Source organism: Crocodylus porosus, unplaced genomic scaffold, assembly GCF_001723895.1.
Source record: "Crocodylus porosus isolate Cpor-Errol unplaced genomic scaffold, CroPor_comp1, whole genome shotgun sequence".
Lineage (NCBI taxonomy): Eukaryota > Metazoa > Chordata > Crocodylia > Crocodylidae > Crocodylus > Crocodylus porosus.
The window spans coordinates 6,705,301-6,721,972 of record NW_017728916.1 but is presented as its reverse complement, the minus strand read 5'-3'; the positions used below and the strand labels follow the sequence as shown (position 1 = coordinate 6,721,972).

The 16,672-nt window shown below is 57.2% G+C and overlaps 1 protein-coding gene across 3 annotated transcripts in view; it reads left to right on the top strand.

Moving 5' to 3' along the window:
- The window catches only part of DLG3 (discs large MAGUK scaffold protein 3), a 76,918-nt gene that overhangs the window by 29,662 nt on the left and 30,584 nt on the right, over window positions 1-16,672 (top strand). For 2 of the 3 annotated variants that reach the window (XM_019536364.1, XM_019536363.1), the window contains exons 4-10: window positions 1,695-1,819; window positions 2,532-2,701; window positions 3,274-3,410; window positions 4,994-5,138; window positions 5,625-5,784; window positions 12,495-12,651; window positions 14,587-14,689. In XM_019536364.1, the coding sequence (XP_019391909.1) occupies window positions 1,695-1,819; window positions 2,532-2,701; window positions 3,274-3,410; window positions 4,994-5,138; window positions 5,625-5,784; window positions 12,495-12,651; window positions 14,587-14,689 (997 nt within the window). Of the gene's footprint in view, window positions 1-1,694; window positions 1,820-2,531; window positions 2,702-3,273; window positions 3,411-4,993; window positions 5,139-5,624; window positions 5,785-11,262; window positions 12,390-12,494; window positions 12,652-14,586; window positions 14,690-16,672 lie in introns of those variants that run through there. The other variant, XM_019536365.1, reaches the window with a different exon arrangement.

The following is a 16,672-nucleotide window of genomic DNA, read 5'->3' as shown; positions in this document are numbered from 1 at the left end:
GCCTGTGTCTGCTCAGGCTCAGAAAGGAGGCTATGGGAGCAGCACCTTCCACTTGCCTTTCGTCTGCCCAAAGGAAGCCAAATGGTTCGGCTGACAACATTTGTCAGCTCACATCAAGAGTTGCCCCAGCACAGCCAAACAGAGCTAATGACTGGAGTGCTGGGACATCATGTCTGAGTCGAAGAGCAACCTGCTTCTTCGCTGGCACAAGATTACCAGGGGAACATGCGTGAGCTAGCAATGGAGGTGTCTCCAAGTGACAGCAAATAGCTTTCTCCAGGCTGAACATAAAGCAGCGTGAATCCACCGAGAGAATAACCTCAGGTCAGGACAACGAGCTTGTATCATCCGGTGCCTTCTCGCCACGTGCCAGACATGGGCCCCAGCCCACAGAGCCTCACCGAGTGCAGCAAGGAGGCGCGTTTCCGTGCTTCCCGGGATGTCTTATTTATTTATAGGGTGGCATCCTAGAAATGGCTGGAAATCGTAAGCAGTGTTATCTCTTAGAAATCAGCTGCTCCCCTTTCCTCAACTCTCTGTGAGTGCAAAGAAAAAGCACTTTTTCAATCAGTCCAGAAAATCTGCCATGTCTGGGAGAGATTAACCCTTTCCTAGGGAAATAAAGATTTTACCAGCTCTGATCTCAATGTATTATGACACCCACATGAACAAGAGGACTTAATTCATGTCTGGGTTTATCTCCATCAGACAGAAGAACGAGGCAAAGCTACACTGAAATGAACAGTGTTGGTTTTATAATCCCCAAGATGGCAATTAAAGATCACCTCTCATTCATAGATTTCATACCTCGATGCTGTCTGCTGATGTCATCTGCCTTCTAGTCATGTCAGCCTGTCCAGGTTTTCTATCCAGAATGTGTTTGCAACTTCTTTAGTATCTCATGCTGCTTTCAGACTGCCTTATTGAGCAAGCTGGACAAATTCACTTCATTTCTCTGTGATTCAGTTCCTGCCTCTGGAAAATGGGATAATGATGATAAGATACTTGCCTACCTCACAAGGCTGTTGTGAGACCGTGTCTCACAAGATGCATAATATCATGGCTTTGTCATAGAGCTCACTCCGCCGTCTGAAGAGGTGGGGCACGTGCTGAGCCTAGTTCTGTATCGTGGTGAGACGTAGACGAGTCCCAGGGGATGCAGAAGAGAAGGCGTTACAGTGCACGTGTCCTCTTCTGGAGGAGGTGCTGCTGGGCGCTGCTTGCATTCAGATAAAGCCTAGTTCAGCCTCTGACTTTATTAATTTGTTAGATTTATAAGGGCGGCTTACAGTAAAAAGGAACATAATGTATAAAAGCAAATAACGTATACAATAACATCTAAACTTCTACAACAGAAACCCCCAGACAATGTGCCCCTGTTTATTTTACCTGACCACATCACAGGAGGCTGCCCAAGCACAGCCTTGTTAAGGGAAACTCTAGCAAGCCTCCATATCCTGTTGAGGGGAGAGCTTGCACTCCTCTCCTGTCCGAGCCACGCACCTCGGGCCAAGCCCAGACGCTGCAGCAGCTACGGTGCCCCAAGGAGAGACCATGCAAGGGGGCCTGCTCTCCCCAGGAGGTGGATGATGCTCTAACACTAGGTAGCAGTGAGAGCCACTGCTGCAGCCTTCAGCTCAGGGGATGCACGAGCCACCATGGAGCAAATTTCTTTGTGTTTTGTTTTTCCCCAGGGTAACTCCGGCCTTGGCTTCAGCATTGCAGGAGGTATCGACAACCCTCATATTCCAGATGATCCAGGTATTTTCATCACCAAAATCATCCCTGGTGGAGCTGCAGCTATGGACGGCCGTCTAGGGTGAGTGTCCAGGGACGGGTCAGGACCGATGGGCAACGGTGCAGCTCTGTGGGGCAAAGGGATGGGATTGGGAGGTGGGCTGCGTGCGAGACCAGGGCCGGAGCAACAAGAGGGCGGCAGACGGGGATGGAAGAGCGTGGGGCGATGCCAGCGTGCGGGCAGGACTCCGCATCTGAGAGGCCGGGGCAAGGCTGGGGAACAAGCTCAGGGGCTGGCAGCCTCCCAGGAGAATGGTGCAGCGCGGTCAGCAGGGAGGAGAGCCATGAACAGAGCATCTTTGCCCGTTGTTAGTCCCGCTTCACCAGGAATAGGAGATCCAGCCCCACTGCTGCCAGGGCTGGGGTCCAGCCCTCTTTCACCTCTCTGCCTGTCAGGGATCAGTGCCCTGCCCCTGGTGAGGGGTGGCCCCTCTCCGTCACACGCCTACCCCTTGCACTTGCACTTGGGGTCTGGGTGCCTTCCACACGGCAGCCCTACCCACAGATGCAGCATCAGGGTGCAGCATGCTTGTGCTGCGCCTTGGCTCAGAGAGAGCAGGGAGGTCTGTGTTGAGAGCGCAGTTCCCTGTGGGCCTGCAAAGAGCTTTGTGGCCCTGACTCAGAGCAGCTGGGAAGGCCATGGGGTCCCTGGGATTCCCAAGGGGAGGCTGCAGATGCCCTAGGAGGGGCGCACTGGACGTGGGGGCTCACCAGCAACCTGCCCACCGCTGCAGGGTGAACGACTGTGTCCTGAGAGTGAACGATGTGGACGTCTCCGAGGTGGTGCACAGCAAAGCCGTGGAGGCGCTGAAGGAGGCCGGCCCCGTGGTCCGGCTCGTGGTGCGGCGGAGGCAGCCCCCACCAGAGACCATCATGGAGGTTAACCTGATGAAAGGACCCAAAGGTGAAACCTCTTCCATTGGCCCTGTAATGAGATCGGCCCCCGGCAGCCTGGGCTGAGAGAGTGCAGCTCTGACCGCAGCGCGGCCACATTGCCGGGGGGGTGAGGGAGCCTTGCAGCTCCCTCGCACCACCTGAACAGCCCGTGGGTCCAGCCATGCACGAGGGCACACAGGCACCTCTGGACACCCCCATGCACCGGGGCCAGACCTCCCCAGCTTCTCCCATGCCTGCATCCCAGGACCCCTGGGTCTCTCCCCAAACCCGGTCATGCCACTCATCAGCTTCTCTGTGGGCCTGGAGCCCACTGGCCTTGCCCTGTGCCCAGGGTAGGAGCTCTTACCAGCCCCAGCCTGCAGCCGGGATATGGGGGCTGCTGGCTCCTCTCTGAGCACGTCCCTGTCCCCAGGCCGGAGGAAGAGCCTGATGATGTGAAAGGAGGGGCCGAGGGAAAGGAGCCCATCGGGGCTGTACGGCACCCCTGGTCCTCACTGTCGGGTAGCTCTTGCTCCCTGCACACTTCCTCTGGCCTGGCTTTCTTTGCTCTCCCCTCATCCCCTCTTGCTTCCCCCGCAGGACTAGGCTTCAGCATCGCGGGTGGAATTGGGAACCAGCACATCCCAGGAGACAACAGCATCTACATCACCAAGATCATCGAGGGAGGGGCTGCCCAGAAGGACAGCCGGCTGCAGATCGGGGACCGGCTGCTTGCGGTGAGCACACACCCCTTCATGCGGGCTCTGGAAGCCAGCCACAGGCAGCAAAGACGCCAGGGAGTGCTGTGAGCACAGGAGGCACCGCCTGGCACCGGCCCTGGTTCCCTGTGCTGCCTGGGCTGCCCATTGCTCCAGTGCCCCTTCCCACCATCTGGGAAGCATTAGCTCTTCCTGTCTATGGCCAGGGTCCTGTCTCTTCCATTGCAAGGGTATGGAGGGGATGTGGGGAAGGAGTGGGAGGGTAGTACATGCTCCCTGCAGCTAGACTGTCGGTGGGACAGAGGACTGCTACCGCGGAGCCCATCAGAGCAGGGCAGTGGGGATGAAGGACCGGCAAAAGCTGCTTCACAACACTGGAGCAGCACGGAGGAGCTGCTCCTGGCTACAGAGCCTGCAATTGCTGGCTGTCAATGCCACTGCTATTTGTGCTGGGCCTTCGCAGGCCAGGGTGATTTGTTGACAGGCCTGGTGCCACAGACACCAAGCCCTTTGCTACTGGGACATGATGGTCAAGATCTGACGTGCAGCAGAGCCAGGGATCCCCCAGCTCCCTTGGGCTGGGAAGGGCCCACGCTTTGGGCCCTGAACAACCAGGCTGGCTTGAGGATGATGGTGTTTCTGTGCTGTGGGATAGCACCTGCATGCTGCACCGAGCTGACCGCGTGCATGCGCGGGGTGGCCCCGGGAGGAGTTTCTACGGTGTGAAGACAAATAAGTACCTGGCGTTTGAAAGGACATTGAATATGACATTCTTGTGGGATGCTGCTGAGGAAACAGACCCCAGCTGTCTCTGGAGCTCGGACGCGCCCAGGATATGTCGTTTAACTTCCACTCAGGACCGTGTCACCTCTCATTTCACCGGGATCTGTTCATGAAGCAAAGAGGGAATGTATTAAATCAGTTCCCTGGCCCCCCGTAGTGCAGACCAGGGGGATTAGGTAGCATGTGTTATGCAGACAAGGGTGTACTAGTCCCATTGAAGAAGGCATTGGAAAGACCCCTTTAGGACACTGTAATGTTCAAGCAGATAAACTGGAACGGGGTCACCGAAGGGCCATGAAGATGGTGAAGGGAAAGGAGACTTTTTCTGATGAAAGAAGATTAAAGGAGCTGGGCTTGTTGAGCTCCGCAGAAGAGAGGTCAGAAGGGAATGTGCTTACCCCATACGAGTACTCCCGGGCACAGACAAGGAAGGAGAAGAGCTCTTTAGGGTAGAAAAAAGCCCTGGCTACAAACCAGGTACAGACAAATTCAGACAGGAATTGGGAAAAGGTTTCTAAGTGTCAGGTGTGACATTTCAGAAGCACCCTCCAAGCACAGTGCTGGGCAAGGAGCCAAAGTCGCATCCCTTGCACACACTTCCAGGTGTGTGCAAGGGATGAAGCAATGGTGCAGGAGGTTGTGGGGGTGGGATGGTGTGGTAGCAATCCCGTGGGTGTGGGGAGCAGGGGCTGTCTTGCCCCTTGGTAAACTGTTGCAGGGGATGGACTCGATGGCTGGGCTTGCGTTCCTCTGCCCCGGTGCCTCTGTCCCGTCTCCTTGCCCCTCCTCACACCCCTCCCACCGCGTCTCTCCTGCAGGTGAATAACACAAACCTGCAAGATGTGCGGCATGAGGAGGCGGTGGCCGCCTTGAAAAACACTTCGGACATGGTGTACCTGAAAGTGGCCAAGCCCGGCAACGTCCACCTCAACGACATGTATGCGCCCCCCGACTACGCCAGCAGTACGTAGTCCGCAGCCAGGCCTGCCCAGCCAAGAAGCCAAGCCTGGCCACAGCCACGGGAGGGGAAGGCCAGGGAGCCCTTGGGGGGCGGGGGGCGTGGCTGGCAGCTGGCAAGGAGGATGCAGTGGCGCAAAGGGAGAGCGGCACATGGGATCCGGGAAGGGGGGCTGGGCTTCGCAGCGAGAGCCCCGGGAGGTGGGGGGCTGAGCCCAAGCACCCAGTTGTGTCGGGGCCGCCTGTAGTTTTGCTATGTAGAGGTTAGATAACGGGGGTCTATAGGATGGCTCAGTGGGGCTGATCCTGCCTCCGGCAGGGGCGGCACTGGATGACCCCTGCGGGTCCCTTGCAGCCGCACGGACCTGGCACTTCATGAAAGGTGCACTAGCGACGGGGGCTCAGGGAGCTTGCTCTCTCGGTCCCAGGCCAGCACCGCTGGGTGGGCTCTGGGATTTCAGCTCCTGATTTTGTCTTTTCCTTTCCCTGCAGCCTTCTCAGCCCTGGCCGATAACCACATAAGCCATAACTCCAGTCTGGGTTACCTGGGCGGCGTTGAGAACAAGCCTGCCTACCCAGCCCCCCCGCAGGTGACCCCATCCAGGTACTCGCCCATCCCTCGACACATGATTGGGGAGGAGGACTTCACCAGGTGAGTCGGGGCCACAGGGCGCTAAGCTTTCTCGCCCAGCACAAAGCCCCTGTTTATCTTCAAATGTCCGTGGGACAGCTGCAGCTCCCTTAGGCCACGCACGGCTCTCTCCATGGAGCTCAGTGCCCCTATACCAAGCGAGATGCAGGGTCAGCGGAGGCAGCCGTGCAGGGGTCCTGATCACTCCGTTTCCCCCCTCTTTCCCATTCCCTCTTTTCCCCGTGCTCCTCTCTTTCTCTTTGAACTGTCCTGGGACTTGCACGCCCCCATGTTCCTGCTTCTGGATTTTTCATTTACTTCTTTTGAAATCTGAGTTGCTTTGTGCTCTCATGGTGGTGCCCAGCAAAGGTGACAGGCCTGCCTCCCGCTCTGCCATGGGGCCAGCGCTGGATCCCCTGGAGGTGATACTATGGTCCTTGGTGATGTTAGTGGTGGAGAAGCACTGGCAGCCTGTGTGCACCTCTTCTTCCTGGGCCATGCGTGCACTTCTGCTCTGTGAGCCCTGATTTTAAGGAATCCTTTATGGAATCAGCTGCCTGAATTCATTTCAGGGGGTTCATGGAGTGGGGGCTTAGGCAAAGCACATCTCTTTATTGACTTGTATTGCCCTGGCATCTGAAACCCAACTGGTATGGGGGCGACCTTTGCTGGGGCCTGTCACTACTGGAGTGGTTGCAGCAGCCAAGGCTCAGGTTATTGCAAGCTGTTTCCTGCTTTCTGTCTTCTCCACGAGTAGCAGCTCCTACGTTCTCAGGCTAATGATGGCAGCTTCAAAACCATACGATGCTTATGGCTTTCAGATCACGCAGTGATGTTCTGCCCTTGGCTCTGCCAAGGTAATTGCAGTCCCTGTAGTGAGAGTACAGCAGCACCCACTCCCCATGCGGCTGAAAGCTGCAATTTTGGGGTGTCCATTACCAGCGGCACAGTCAGGTTGTTTTATCGGGGCAGGTTGCTCTCATCGCCACCTGGGCTGTGTGTGCATCAGCTGCTGTCATTTGGGGGAACAGAAAGAGGCTAAATCAGCCTCTCTGCTCCTCTCCACACTCCTCCCCTCTGCCCCTGAGCACAACAGGCAAGAGACACGTGCGGGGTCTGGCTGCCGGCATGGTGCTGTGCCGGTTCCTGGCCGCTAGAGGATGTTACTACATTCTTCAGAGGATGTTGGGCGAGAGCACAGACGTGCGAGAGGCTCTGGGGATGCCCTGATGGAGAAACACTGAGTGAGAGTGACACGCCAGTGCCGGCTGCTGCTTCCCAGGCCTGGCCCAGATTCTCCAAGCTTTGATCCGCAGCATGTTGCTGTGTTCCGGGCTCTGCCTAAGCGAGCCGCCTCCCTGGGCTGTGCCAGTTTCTCTCCATCTCTGTGAGCCAGCCTTCAGCGCTGGCAGCCCCCACGTCCCTCTCAGCAACCCTCGGAGCACCCGCATCACGCCCCTGCTCTGCAGCACTGTGCACGGCTTCTTCCTCACCTCCTCTAGCAGGAAGGGAAGGCAACATCGCCAAATGCACACTGTGTGTGCATGAAACCTGCGGGCAGTGAGAGCACCCTGCGGCACCCAACGTCTGCACAGAGGCCAGTGCAGTCTTCGAGGGCACTTCACAGCTGCATGACAAGACATCGCCTCTCCACCAAACAGCAGTGTCAGAAGAGGATTGCTAGCCCTTTCCTGCCAGCCATCGGGGTCTGAGTCAGCCCTGACCGCGTGGCCCAGGCTGGGGCTGGGGCGCAGCCCTGCAGCAAGTGGCACCGCTCCAGTCGAGTTAGAAATGACCCTTAGAGCCCACCGTGCTGCTAGAGGCATCTCTGCCCCGACCCCTTGTAGGTATTAATGATCCCCTTGTATCATCTTGAATGTGAGGCTGTAACGTCATACTGAGAATCCACCCCCAGGGGTAGCTTCCTGCCCCTCCCCCAGGGGTGTAAGAGAAGATTCCTGATCATCATTCTGGCCTGTTGCACTGAACAAAAGACAACCTTCCTTATCCTCCTTTTCTGAACTCTTGTCTGAGTCCTTATAGCGTGGCCACAGCCAGAGCATCCTGCACCTTCCTTGCAAGCATCTGGTACCAGCCATCGTGTGAGCGGATGCTGGACTCATCACCGGGCTCTGGGCTAAGGCAGAACAGCCATTTGTTTGTTCCTGTTTTCATTTTCTCATGCACGGGGAGCAGTGCAGCCAGCCCAGGCTGCCATCTGCTCACAGGCCTGGCACTGCAGTTCAGAGATCTGGTCTGCTCCTGGTCACTTGGAGAGCTACCATCCGAAGGTGACTCCCAGGGCACACAACGCTTCATACTGGGCTCAGCGGCGGACCACCAGCAGCGCTGTCCTGCAGAAGCAGCGACCATCATCCAGTGAGTTGCACTGGAGATGGGGGCTCTGAGGAGACAAGGAACAGAATGAAGAGGCCTTTCCAGCCCCCAGAGAAGAAATGGACTCTGATGGCATGGAAAATCCTGAAAGAGTTTTCCTTTCTAATGCTGGTGAGCAAGACACAAGGCAGGGCTGCGGTGACATGGCCAGATCTCCACTTGCAGCTTATCGTCTGCAGCACGATCTCCCTGGCAAGCCAGCCTCCAATGAGCAGGAGAAACAGCTTTTGTATGTACCATTGCAGAAAGTCTTGTGGCCTGAAGCCTAGTGCAGGGGTCAGTTCAGAGCTGCTCTTTGCACTGCATAGCCAAAAAACTAGAGAAGACCCAGATGGGGAAGGCACCAGTTTGTTCTGGGGAGCAGTCTCCTTCCTGCAAGCTGAGCACGTGGCTAGGGATTAAGGCTGCTGCCGCTTGGAGCTGTGGGGCAAGTCTCCTTCCCAGTGGCTCCACAGCAGCAAGGGACCCCCTGGCTTCTGCAGCACCCGCTGCCTCTGGGGGCCAGGGCAAATGGGGCCAGAGCCACCCCTCCCTTCTCCCAGGCAAAGCCTCCAGGCCTGGGAGGGAGGATACTGGAGTGTCTGGGGACTGTGGTCCCTGCACCTGCAAAGGCAGCTCAGGGCAGGCACTGCCTTGCTTAGCAGTTGTTTTGCCCCACCCATGCTCTCTGCCCAGCTCCCCATGGGCAGCCTCGCTGCCTTCCAGCTCCTCCACACTCATTTCCAGCAGGCCTCAGGCTCGGCCCCTCCATGCTGATGAGTTCCCCAGGGCCCCTACTTGCCAGCACAGAGCTGGACGTCAGAGGAAGGGGACTGGGGCAAGCCGTGCAGGCTGGGGTGGAGCGAGAGTGCAGATGGCAGGCTGGGGGGCACCGGTTGACGGCGATGCCCTGTTAGACATTGCAGGCGTAGTGTGTCTATCTGCGAGCACATGCACCCGACGGCTCCTTTGAAAGCTCCTTGGGTGGCATGCGCTGGCAGACTGGTCCCTGCAGCAGGCACGAGGCTGCCCTGACAGACACCCTCAGCATGTGGTGCTCACCGCTATTGGCCAGGCCAGAGGACAGAGGCTGATGCACCATCCTCCTGCTTTGCCTGGGCAGACAGCTGTGCAAGAGCCCCAGCAGAGCACTTCAGAGTGCCGTTATTTGCCCCTTGAGTGACTTCATGAGCAGCCTGGTGGGTGCAGAGCCCCAGACTGCGTGCACCAGTCTGCACAGGCAGTGTGAGCCAAGGCACCTCTGGCCAGTGAGCTGCAGCCTGCACGTGGAGCTTCAGCCGGACGCACCTGTCGTCCTGGGGGTGCAGGTGGTGCTTTGTCGCCCCGCCGTTCTGTGTGTCAGAGAGGGGCTACAAAGCTGCCGGCGAGTCCGTGCTGGCAGCAGGGACTAGGAGAGTGGGGCCATCATCTCGGGGTGCTCCAAGTCCATCCGGCCTTCCCTCTGCGGCCCCTCGCTTCGGCTCAAACGGCGTTGGCTTTGCCTGCCAGGGAGGAACGAGTTAAGCCTGTGAGGCCTCGGCGGAGTGAAGTGCGTGCTGAAGTCTGCGTCCTCTCCGCGCTTCTATAAAAAAGCTGGAGCCAGGCTGAAGACGCTGAGTGCCCTGTGCACCACCGGGAGAGACGGCAGAGATAAACAGAGCTGGGGGAGCAAAGCCGAGAGCATTCAGGACATTCCTCTCTGCACTTCCCCGCGAGGAGCAGCAGCCAGGCCGCGAGCCGTGAGCAGAGCGGGTAGCTCTGCAATGTTCACCGTCAATGTCTCATCGTCCATGTCCTGCAAGGGACACCCAGCATCCGTCTCTCCCTCCAGACAGCAGCCAGACCCCCGGAGGCACTGTGACCAGAGGTACCGTACCGCCGTGCCGCTATGTTAGCTCCGGTACAGCTGCGGGCAGGGAGAAGGGACCGGGGGTCTGGCAGCGAGCAGTGGGGAGGTTTCTGCACCTTTGTGCATGGCGGAGGTGACTCTGGCACTGGCCAGAAGTCCTTGCTGTCCGGGCTTGAGATGGTCCAGGGTGCTCGCTGTGACCTCTGGGCTCGTATTTAAGGGCAGAGAGGGTGTGTGCTGTTCGCATTCACCCCCATGGGCTGGAACTGGGCACGGATGTTTGTGTCATGGTGGTGCAAGGTCTCTGTGTCCCGGAGCAGGCGTCTGCAGCTCTGGGCCCTGGTGGGGAGCTTCATGGCACTGAGGAGCCCTCGCTGCAGCTGAAACCATGGTGCCTACTTGTCTGGTGTAAAGCCGTGGTGCACAGGGCTGCCAGGCTGCAGGTTCAGCCATCAGAAGGGGTAAATGCTTGAGTGGACATGCTTGTTTAGCTGCCACAGCCAGAGCTCATAGCCATACGGCGAAGCCATATGTAGCCGAGACTGGAGGAAGGCAGCCTGACTCCCTCCGTGCAGGCCTGGGATGAGAGGGGCAAAGCCGGGAGAGCCAGACTTTCCTATGGGGCACCCAGCACTTTCTGCTTCTCTCCTCCTCCTCTTGCTCTTCTATAAGGCCCCTCTCACTGAGTAGCGCTCACCCCAAGGGACCAAGGAAGCTCTTTCAGCTGGTGGTCCGTGCCCCTTGCTGCACATTGCTGCCAGGACGCCCGTATCAGTGACGGGGCTACAACCTGTCCCAGGTGCATCTGTCCTGTGGGGCTCATGCAAGAGCTTCTCTGCAATGCTGCCTCCCAGCCGCCCTAGCCGCATGGCGGGTTGCCCAAGCTGCAACTGTCCGTGATCCCAGCGTAGTTCCCAGCCCAAATTCTTCCCTTCCCCAGCTGCGAATAAGTCTGTGAATACCCACGCTTAGAATAAAAAAGGGGTCCGCACTTCCATTTGAAAAATGTTAGGGGTCCGTCACAGGCAACTAGTAGGGTGGTCAGCAGGGGCACATGCCCCACTGGGATCGGCCCCCAACTCGGCGTTGCTCAGGACGGGGCAGTTTTTTTGCTGCATGGGCCAGCAGTGTGTTGGGGGGGGCACTAAGCCATGGCACAGAAATATAGGAGTGGATATAGGGCTTTTGGCTAGGCCCCAGGCCCACCCACAAATTGTGCCCCCCCAGACTCCGGAAGCACCAGTCGCCCCTGGGGTCCGCACATGCATAAAGGTTGAAAAGCACTGGGCAGTTGAACTCTGACACATCTCGGCATTTGCTGTACAGTCATTTCAGTTAATGCCTAGTATTTTCATGGGTGTTTGAAGTTATTTAGACATCTGTATCTTTTGGTGAGTTGCCAGCTTTCACATCCACATATTCAAGTAGAAATAGCATTTGGACTGAGATGTGGAGTTTGGCCTTTCTAAAGTAGACGTTCAGAGGCCAAATCTTGTTTAAGCTGATCACCCGGCCAAGTCGTGACGTTATTGCCTCCTAGACATCCCCGCAGGGTTGCATGTTGTTGCCAAGGTATATTAATCGACTTACCACGTGTATTCCTCTGCCTTTGAACGCAGGGCTGGAGTTGGAACAGGCAGGCGTTCTCATTAGGCTTGATTTCTTTTCGCCCCTGTATTTTCGTGATGCTGGACAGGTTTTTCATTCTGGCGGTTTAAACTGTAACTTAGAAGCACCGTTTCATCAGCAAACAATCAAGATCTTGTAGCATGCTGTTTTAAAGCCATGAGACAGCACTTTCTCTTGCTGTGACATCAGTGACAGGCAAACAGAAATGGCCAAAGGGAGCATCCCTGTTTGGCACAAGTGCTTGTGCCCAGGTCTGTGCATGCCCTAAGTGTGCAAACAGTGCCCTGATGATAGGAATTGTTACTGCTGGTTCACTATCAGGCCTCCAGGCACTCGTGAGTGGCTGTGCTGGAGGCTGTCACATGCTGTCTTCAAAAATGCAAAGTGTACTGTGCGGGTCACCTCACCTGATGCTGTCTTTAACGATTACTCCTAGTCTGACGACCTCCCTGCCTCCCCGCTCGCTCGCTGCCAGCCAGGAGCACGTTGCCCAGGCTACAGCTTTTGCTGAGCCCTATTGCAGAGCACTGCTCTGGAGGCAAAGTCCTTCCTCCCCAGCGCCGTCCCTCTGCGCACAAAGAGGCCTGTTCAGCCAGTCACTGAGCTCCACATTCCTCCAGCCTTTTGCCCAGGTCTCGTGACCTGGGCTGGTGCAACTCCCAGCACCTGCTCTGTGATTCGTCAACCTCCTTGTTACTGGCTGACAGGCGAGCGAGTGGCGAGAGGCTGAGCTCAGGATGCAGGAGGAGATTCCAGCCCTGCCGGATTCCAGGTGTGGCAGAAAGCTCCCTGCCTCCTGCACACCTGGAGAGCACTGCAGCCAGGGCACTGCGCGCAGCTTCCCTGGACTCTAAATGTCTGATGTCTCTTCACCCAGAGAGCCCCGGAAAATCATCCTGCACAAAGGCTCCACGGGACTGGGCTTCAACATCGTTGGTGGCGAGGATGGAGAGGGGATCTTTGTCTCCTTTATCCTGGCCGGAGGCCCTGCCGACCTCAGTGGGGAGCTGCGGAGAGGAGACCGCATCCTTTCGGTGAGTCCCATCGCTGCTGGGGGCCCTCAGCCAGCTGCAGAGCTCATGTGTTGAGGCTGCTGTCACCTGTCCAACAGCAAATGGCCCTGCTGGCATTTGTAGGGCCCCTGTCCCCTCAGGTCACCTCCTGTAGGGTGAGTCCCTAGTAACAACCAAGTTCTCACCAGTGTGGGCACAAACCTGTCTGGCTTTTTCCACAGCAAAATGAGACTGGGCCCACACCGGATGTCACCCCCGTTTCCCCGCTCACACAGGTGTCACCCCGGCTGTAGCAGTACCTCGCCGCCCTGGTGCAGAGCTAGGGCAGGGCAACTCAGCTACCAGGCTGTGCTGTTATAATCCCAGTGGCCAAGCAGGACAGAAGAAAGCAAAGCGCTGCCGAAACCTCTGAAAACAGGCCTGGCAGGGTCACCACATGTGCGTTTTTCATTCCCCAGCCCTTTGGGTGCACATGGGGCTTGCACCGTGAAGACAAAGCGAGCGGGCCAGCAGAACCAAAGTGCTTGTCAGAGCTGCAAGGCAGAGGAGCCAGGCACAGCCCGCTGCACAGTGCGCAGCAGCATGGGGAGTCCTGAGCTTAGTTTGCTTATGCCCTTGCCTGCTGGCATGTCTTCCTTCCAGGGGCCAAATGCTGAGCTCTTGCTAAATTAATCTAGCCGGGCTGGATTTAGCTGAAGAGCGTTTCAGTTTCAGGCATAAGGAGTTAATGCCTGAGCGCAGGTGAACAGACTGGTCTGGGTTGGCCCAGGGTGGTTGCTGCTTCCTTTGACTTTAACACTTTGTCACCAGAGAAATGTTCATCTCAAGTTCTGACGTGAACAGACTTAGATCAAAAGTTACTGATTTGCCCATGGCTAAGGAAGGATTTTATTCCTTTTCAATTCACGGGCAGATTTGCTAGGCAAGAACATTTTACCTCTAGAGACCTAGGTTCAAACCCAGATGGAGTCTCAGGAGAAAGCAGCTTTTAATGAAGTCCCGAGTGCACACTTGTTCATAGGATACAATCACAGTAACTGGCACGAGTGGAACTGGCCCCAGGCTGGAGTAGATGGGGACCTGCAGGTCAGGACTGAAGGGCATCAGCACAGGTGGAAACGGGGCCCCGGAGAGGAGCAGCAAAGGATACCTCGGCAGTGCTGGGAGCGAGAAAGCTCTCGCTCGGGCTATGCTAGCTATTACTGATTTTCTAGCTCGGCTGGATTTCGAACTGCTGGGAGCCCTTGGGAGATGCCGTGGAGTCAGGCTGGAAAGCCACAGTGCCAGATTCACAGACATTTAACTGTGCAGCTGCCAAGGTTCATCTGGAGCTTGTCTTAGTGCCAGAAAGATAACCCGATGCAGCTGAGAGCTCGGCATGGTCCAAAGGGTGACTCCATCTCATTGCCTGGACTGTGTGGTCAGCCTCCAACGAAGGAGGGCTGGTACCTCCTCCTGGGCAGCACATGGGGATGAGGTGGAGGCCCCGAATCACCTGGGCAAAGGAGGGCTGTGGTGTAGCAGACTGTGAGCATACCCAGAGCCGAGCCAGTGCGTGTGCAGTCTCTGCAGGGGCTATTTGCAGCAGTTGCCTCTTCAATTCCTGCCAGGAGAAGGTGGCGGAAAGAAGGACCAGTGGATCCTTCATGCAGGCACGCGCCCCTGGCTATGCAGGGCAGTGTCTTCCCCATGCACCTTTCTCCACTATCAGTCTGCTCATGGAGGGTCCGAGCGTGGCTGGTGATCCTGGCTGGGATGAGCTCTGGGGCGATATATAAATAGGAAGGCATTGCAAAGGGCAAGACACGAACTGGGATCCTAGCACCTCCGGGCAGCATCAGCTCGAGGGAAGGGGCCTCTGAGCACGCAACAGCCAGGGCAGAGGCTGGAAGTGGAGGGGGAAGGGGGCTGGGCTGGTGAACTAAAGCCCAATGCTGTCGCTTTGTTTCTGGTCAGGTAAACGGGGTGAACCTCCGCAATGCGACTCATGAGCAGGCGGCCGCAGCCCTGAAGCGGGCGGGACAGACGGTGACCATCATCGCCCAGTACAGGCCTGAAGGTAGGAGACAGCTGAAACCAGCCCCTCCAGGCACCTCTGCCTGCCCTGCCCCAGCCATGGCCTCATATCTCCCCATGGGATGCTCACTGCACCTGCCTCCTCCTCGTCACCTTATTGTGGCTCTCGCTGTTGGACATGGAGCCTGGGATCCTGGATCTAACAGCTCCTTGGCTGAACAGATCCGCGCTCGGGGAGCCGGGGCAAGGCTAGCGGAGCCCGTGTAGCTCCCCACTGCCTCACTGCCACCCTAGTGGGAGGCGGACACTGCGCTCACACAGACGCTCCCCAAGCCCCGTCCTTTCCCCCACAGAGCAGCGGTTCCCAATCCACAGTACGCAGGCAGCCTGTCAGTGGTCCACGTTCACAGATTTATTATAATGACTTTATATGACAAAAAATCGCTGGTGGTACTTAAGGTTGTATCGTTGTAAAGTGGTGGTGCGCAATTGTCTGAGTTTGGGAACTGCTGCCATAGAGGGACCCAGCAGCCTGCTCAAGCGCTGGCTGCTCGTATCTGCACCCGCCGCCCTCGGTGCCTCGGACAAACTGCGGCAGACCCAGGGAGAGAGGCCAGCCCTGGAGCGGTGCTGTGCGCTGGCTGGGGCTGGGGGGAGGCTGGAGCGGGGTGCTGGCCGCCCCTGGGAAACTTTCATGGGATACCACGGCGGATGTTTGCAGGACTCCTTGCAACTCTTTGACTGCTCTTTCAGCTCCCCAGCAAGTGGGCAGATAAAAGGGAGTCAACAACAAATCCCTGTTTACTTTCTCTTCACCGTCTAGGGATGTACTTGGTAGCCGCGTTGGTCGGAGGCAAAAAGAAATGCAAAACCCTAGAACCCTTGGATATCTTTTATTAGACCAACTGAGAAACTGCAAAAAAAAAGATATTTTTCTGCAAGCTTTTGGGCTCACACGCCCTTCCTCAGGCTGAGGGAAAGCTAAGGATGGTAAAAAGTCCCCAGGACGGATTTCCAGCTTCAGCTTCCTCTGTGCAAAAATGAAGTTTATTTCTTTCATATGGGGACTTTATACTATCTTTAACTTTCTGTGACCTTTCTTGAAAGCTTGCAGAAAAATATCATTTTCTTTGCAGTTTCTCAGTTGGCCTAATAAAAGGTATCATCTCTGAACCAAGAGGTCTAGATTTTTGCATTTCTTCACCATTTAGTATTTTGTAATGCTTCTCCTGCCCCCTCTCAAGCGTCTCTCTTCTGAGCTGAACAGGCCGGCCTGGCTGGGAAGCCCCCTCCGCACCCTATCATCCTTGCTGTTCTTCTGTGCACCCCCAGCTCATCTATGTCCTGGTGAGGTGTGGGACCGGAGCTGGGCATGGGACTCGAGGCATGGACGCACCACGGATTTATCAGGGGCATCGTGGCGCAGTCGTTGTGTGTATAGACGGTGTCCATAAATGCTGGGCTAAGCCCCCGGGGGGAGAGTGCTGCTGCAGCCGGGACAGCCCAGGAACTGTGCCAGGGCCAGGATTTCTTCTGGTGACACCTGGCCTGGAGGAGGAGGCCTGGCACAGGACCCGGCGTACGCACCCCCCTCGGGGAATCGCTCTGGTGCGTCCCCGAGATGGTGCCAAGACCCTGGTGGACAACTGCAGTCGCGCTCTGGGGATGTGAAGCATGGGGGATCTCCGAGCCCAGAGGGGCCTAGCTGGGCGATGTAGACGCAGCGGCCCCCGTGGACTGGGTGCTGCACGGCTCCCTGCTGAAGCCTGCCGCGAGGCCTGGGGGGCAGTGTCGCGGGGATGTCCCGAGGGCAGAGCAACCAGATGCCGGCTGTGTCCAGCCCTGCTTGGAGGGAGAGCGTAGGGGGACAGGGCCCAGGCTGCAGACAGAGCGCGAGCAATGGGTCGGGCTGCAGCAGGGAAAGTTGAGGCAGCATGGGCGGGGGCGCGCACGGAGTACCCTAGGGCAGCGTGCGCATGAATGGCCTGGGGGCGGGGCTTGGCATGCAAACGACGTGGACGCGGAT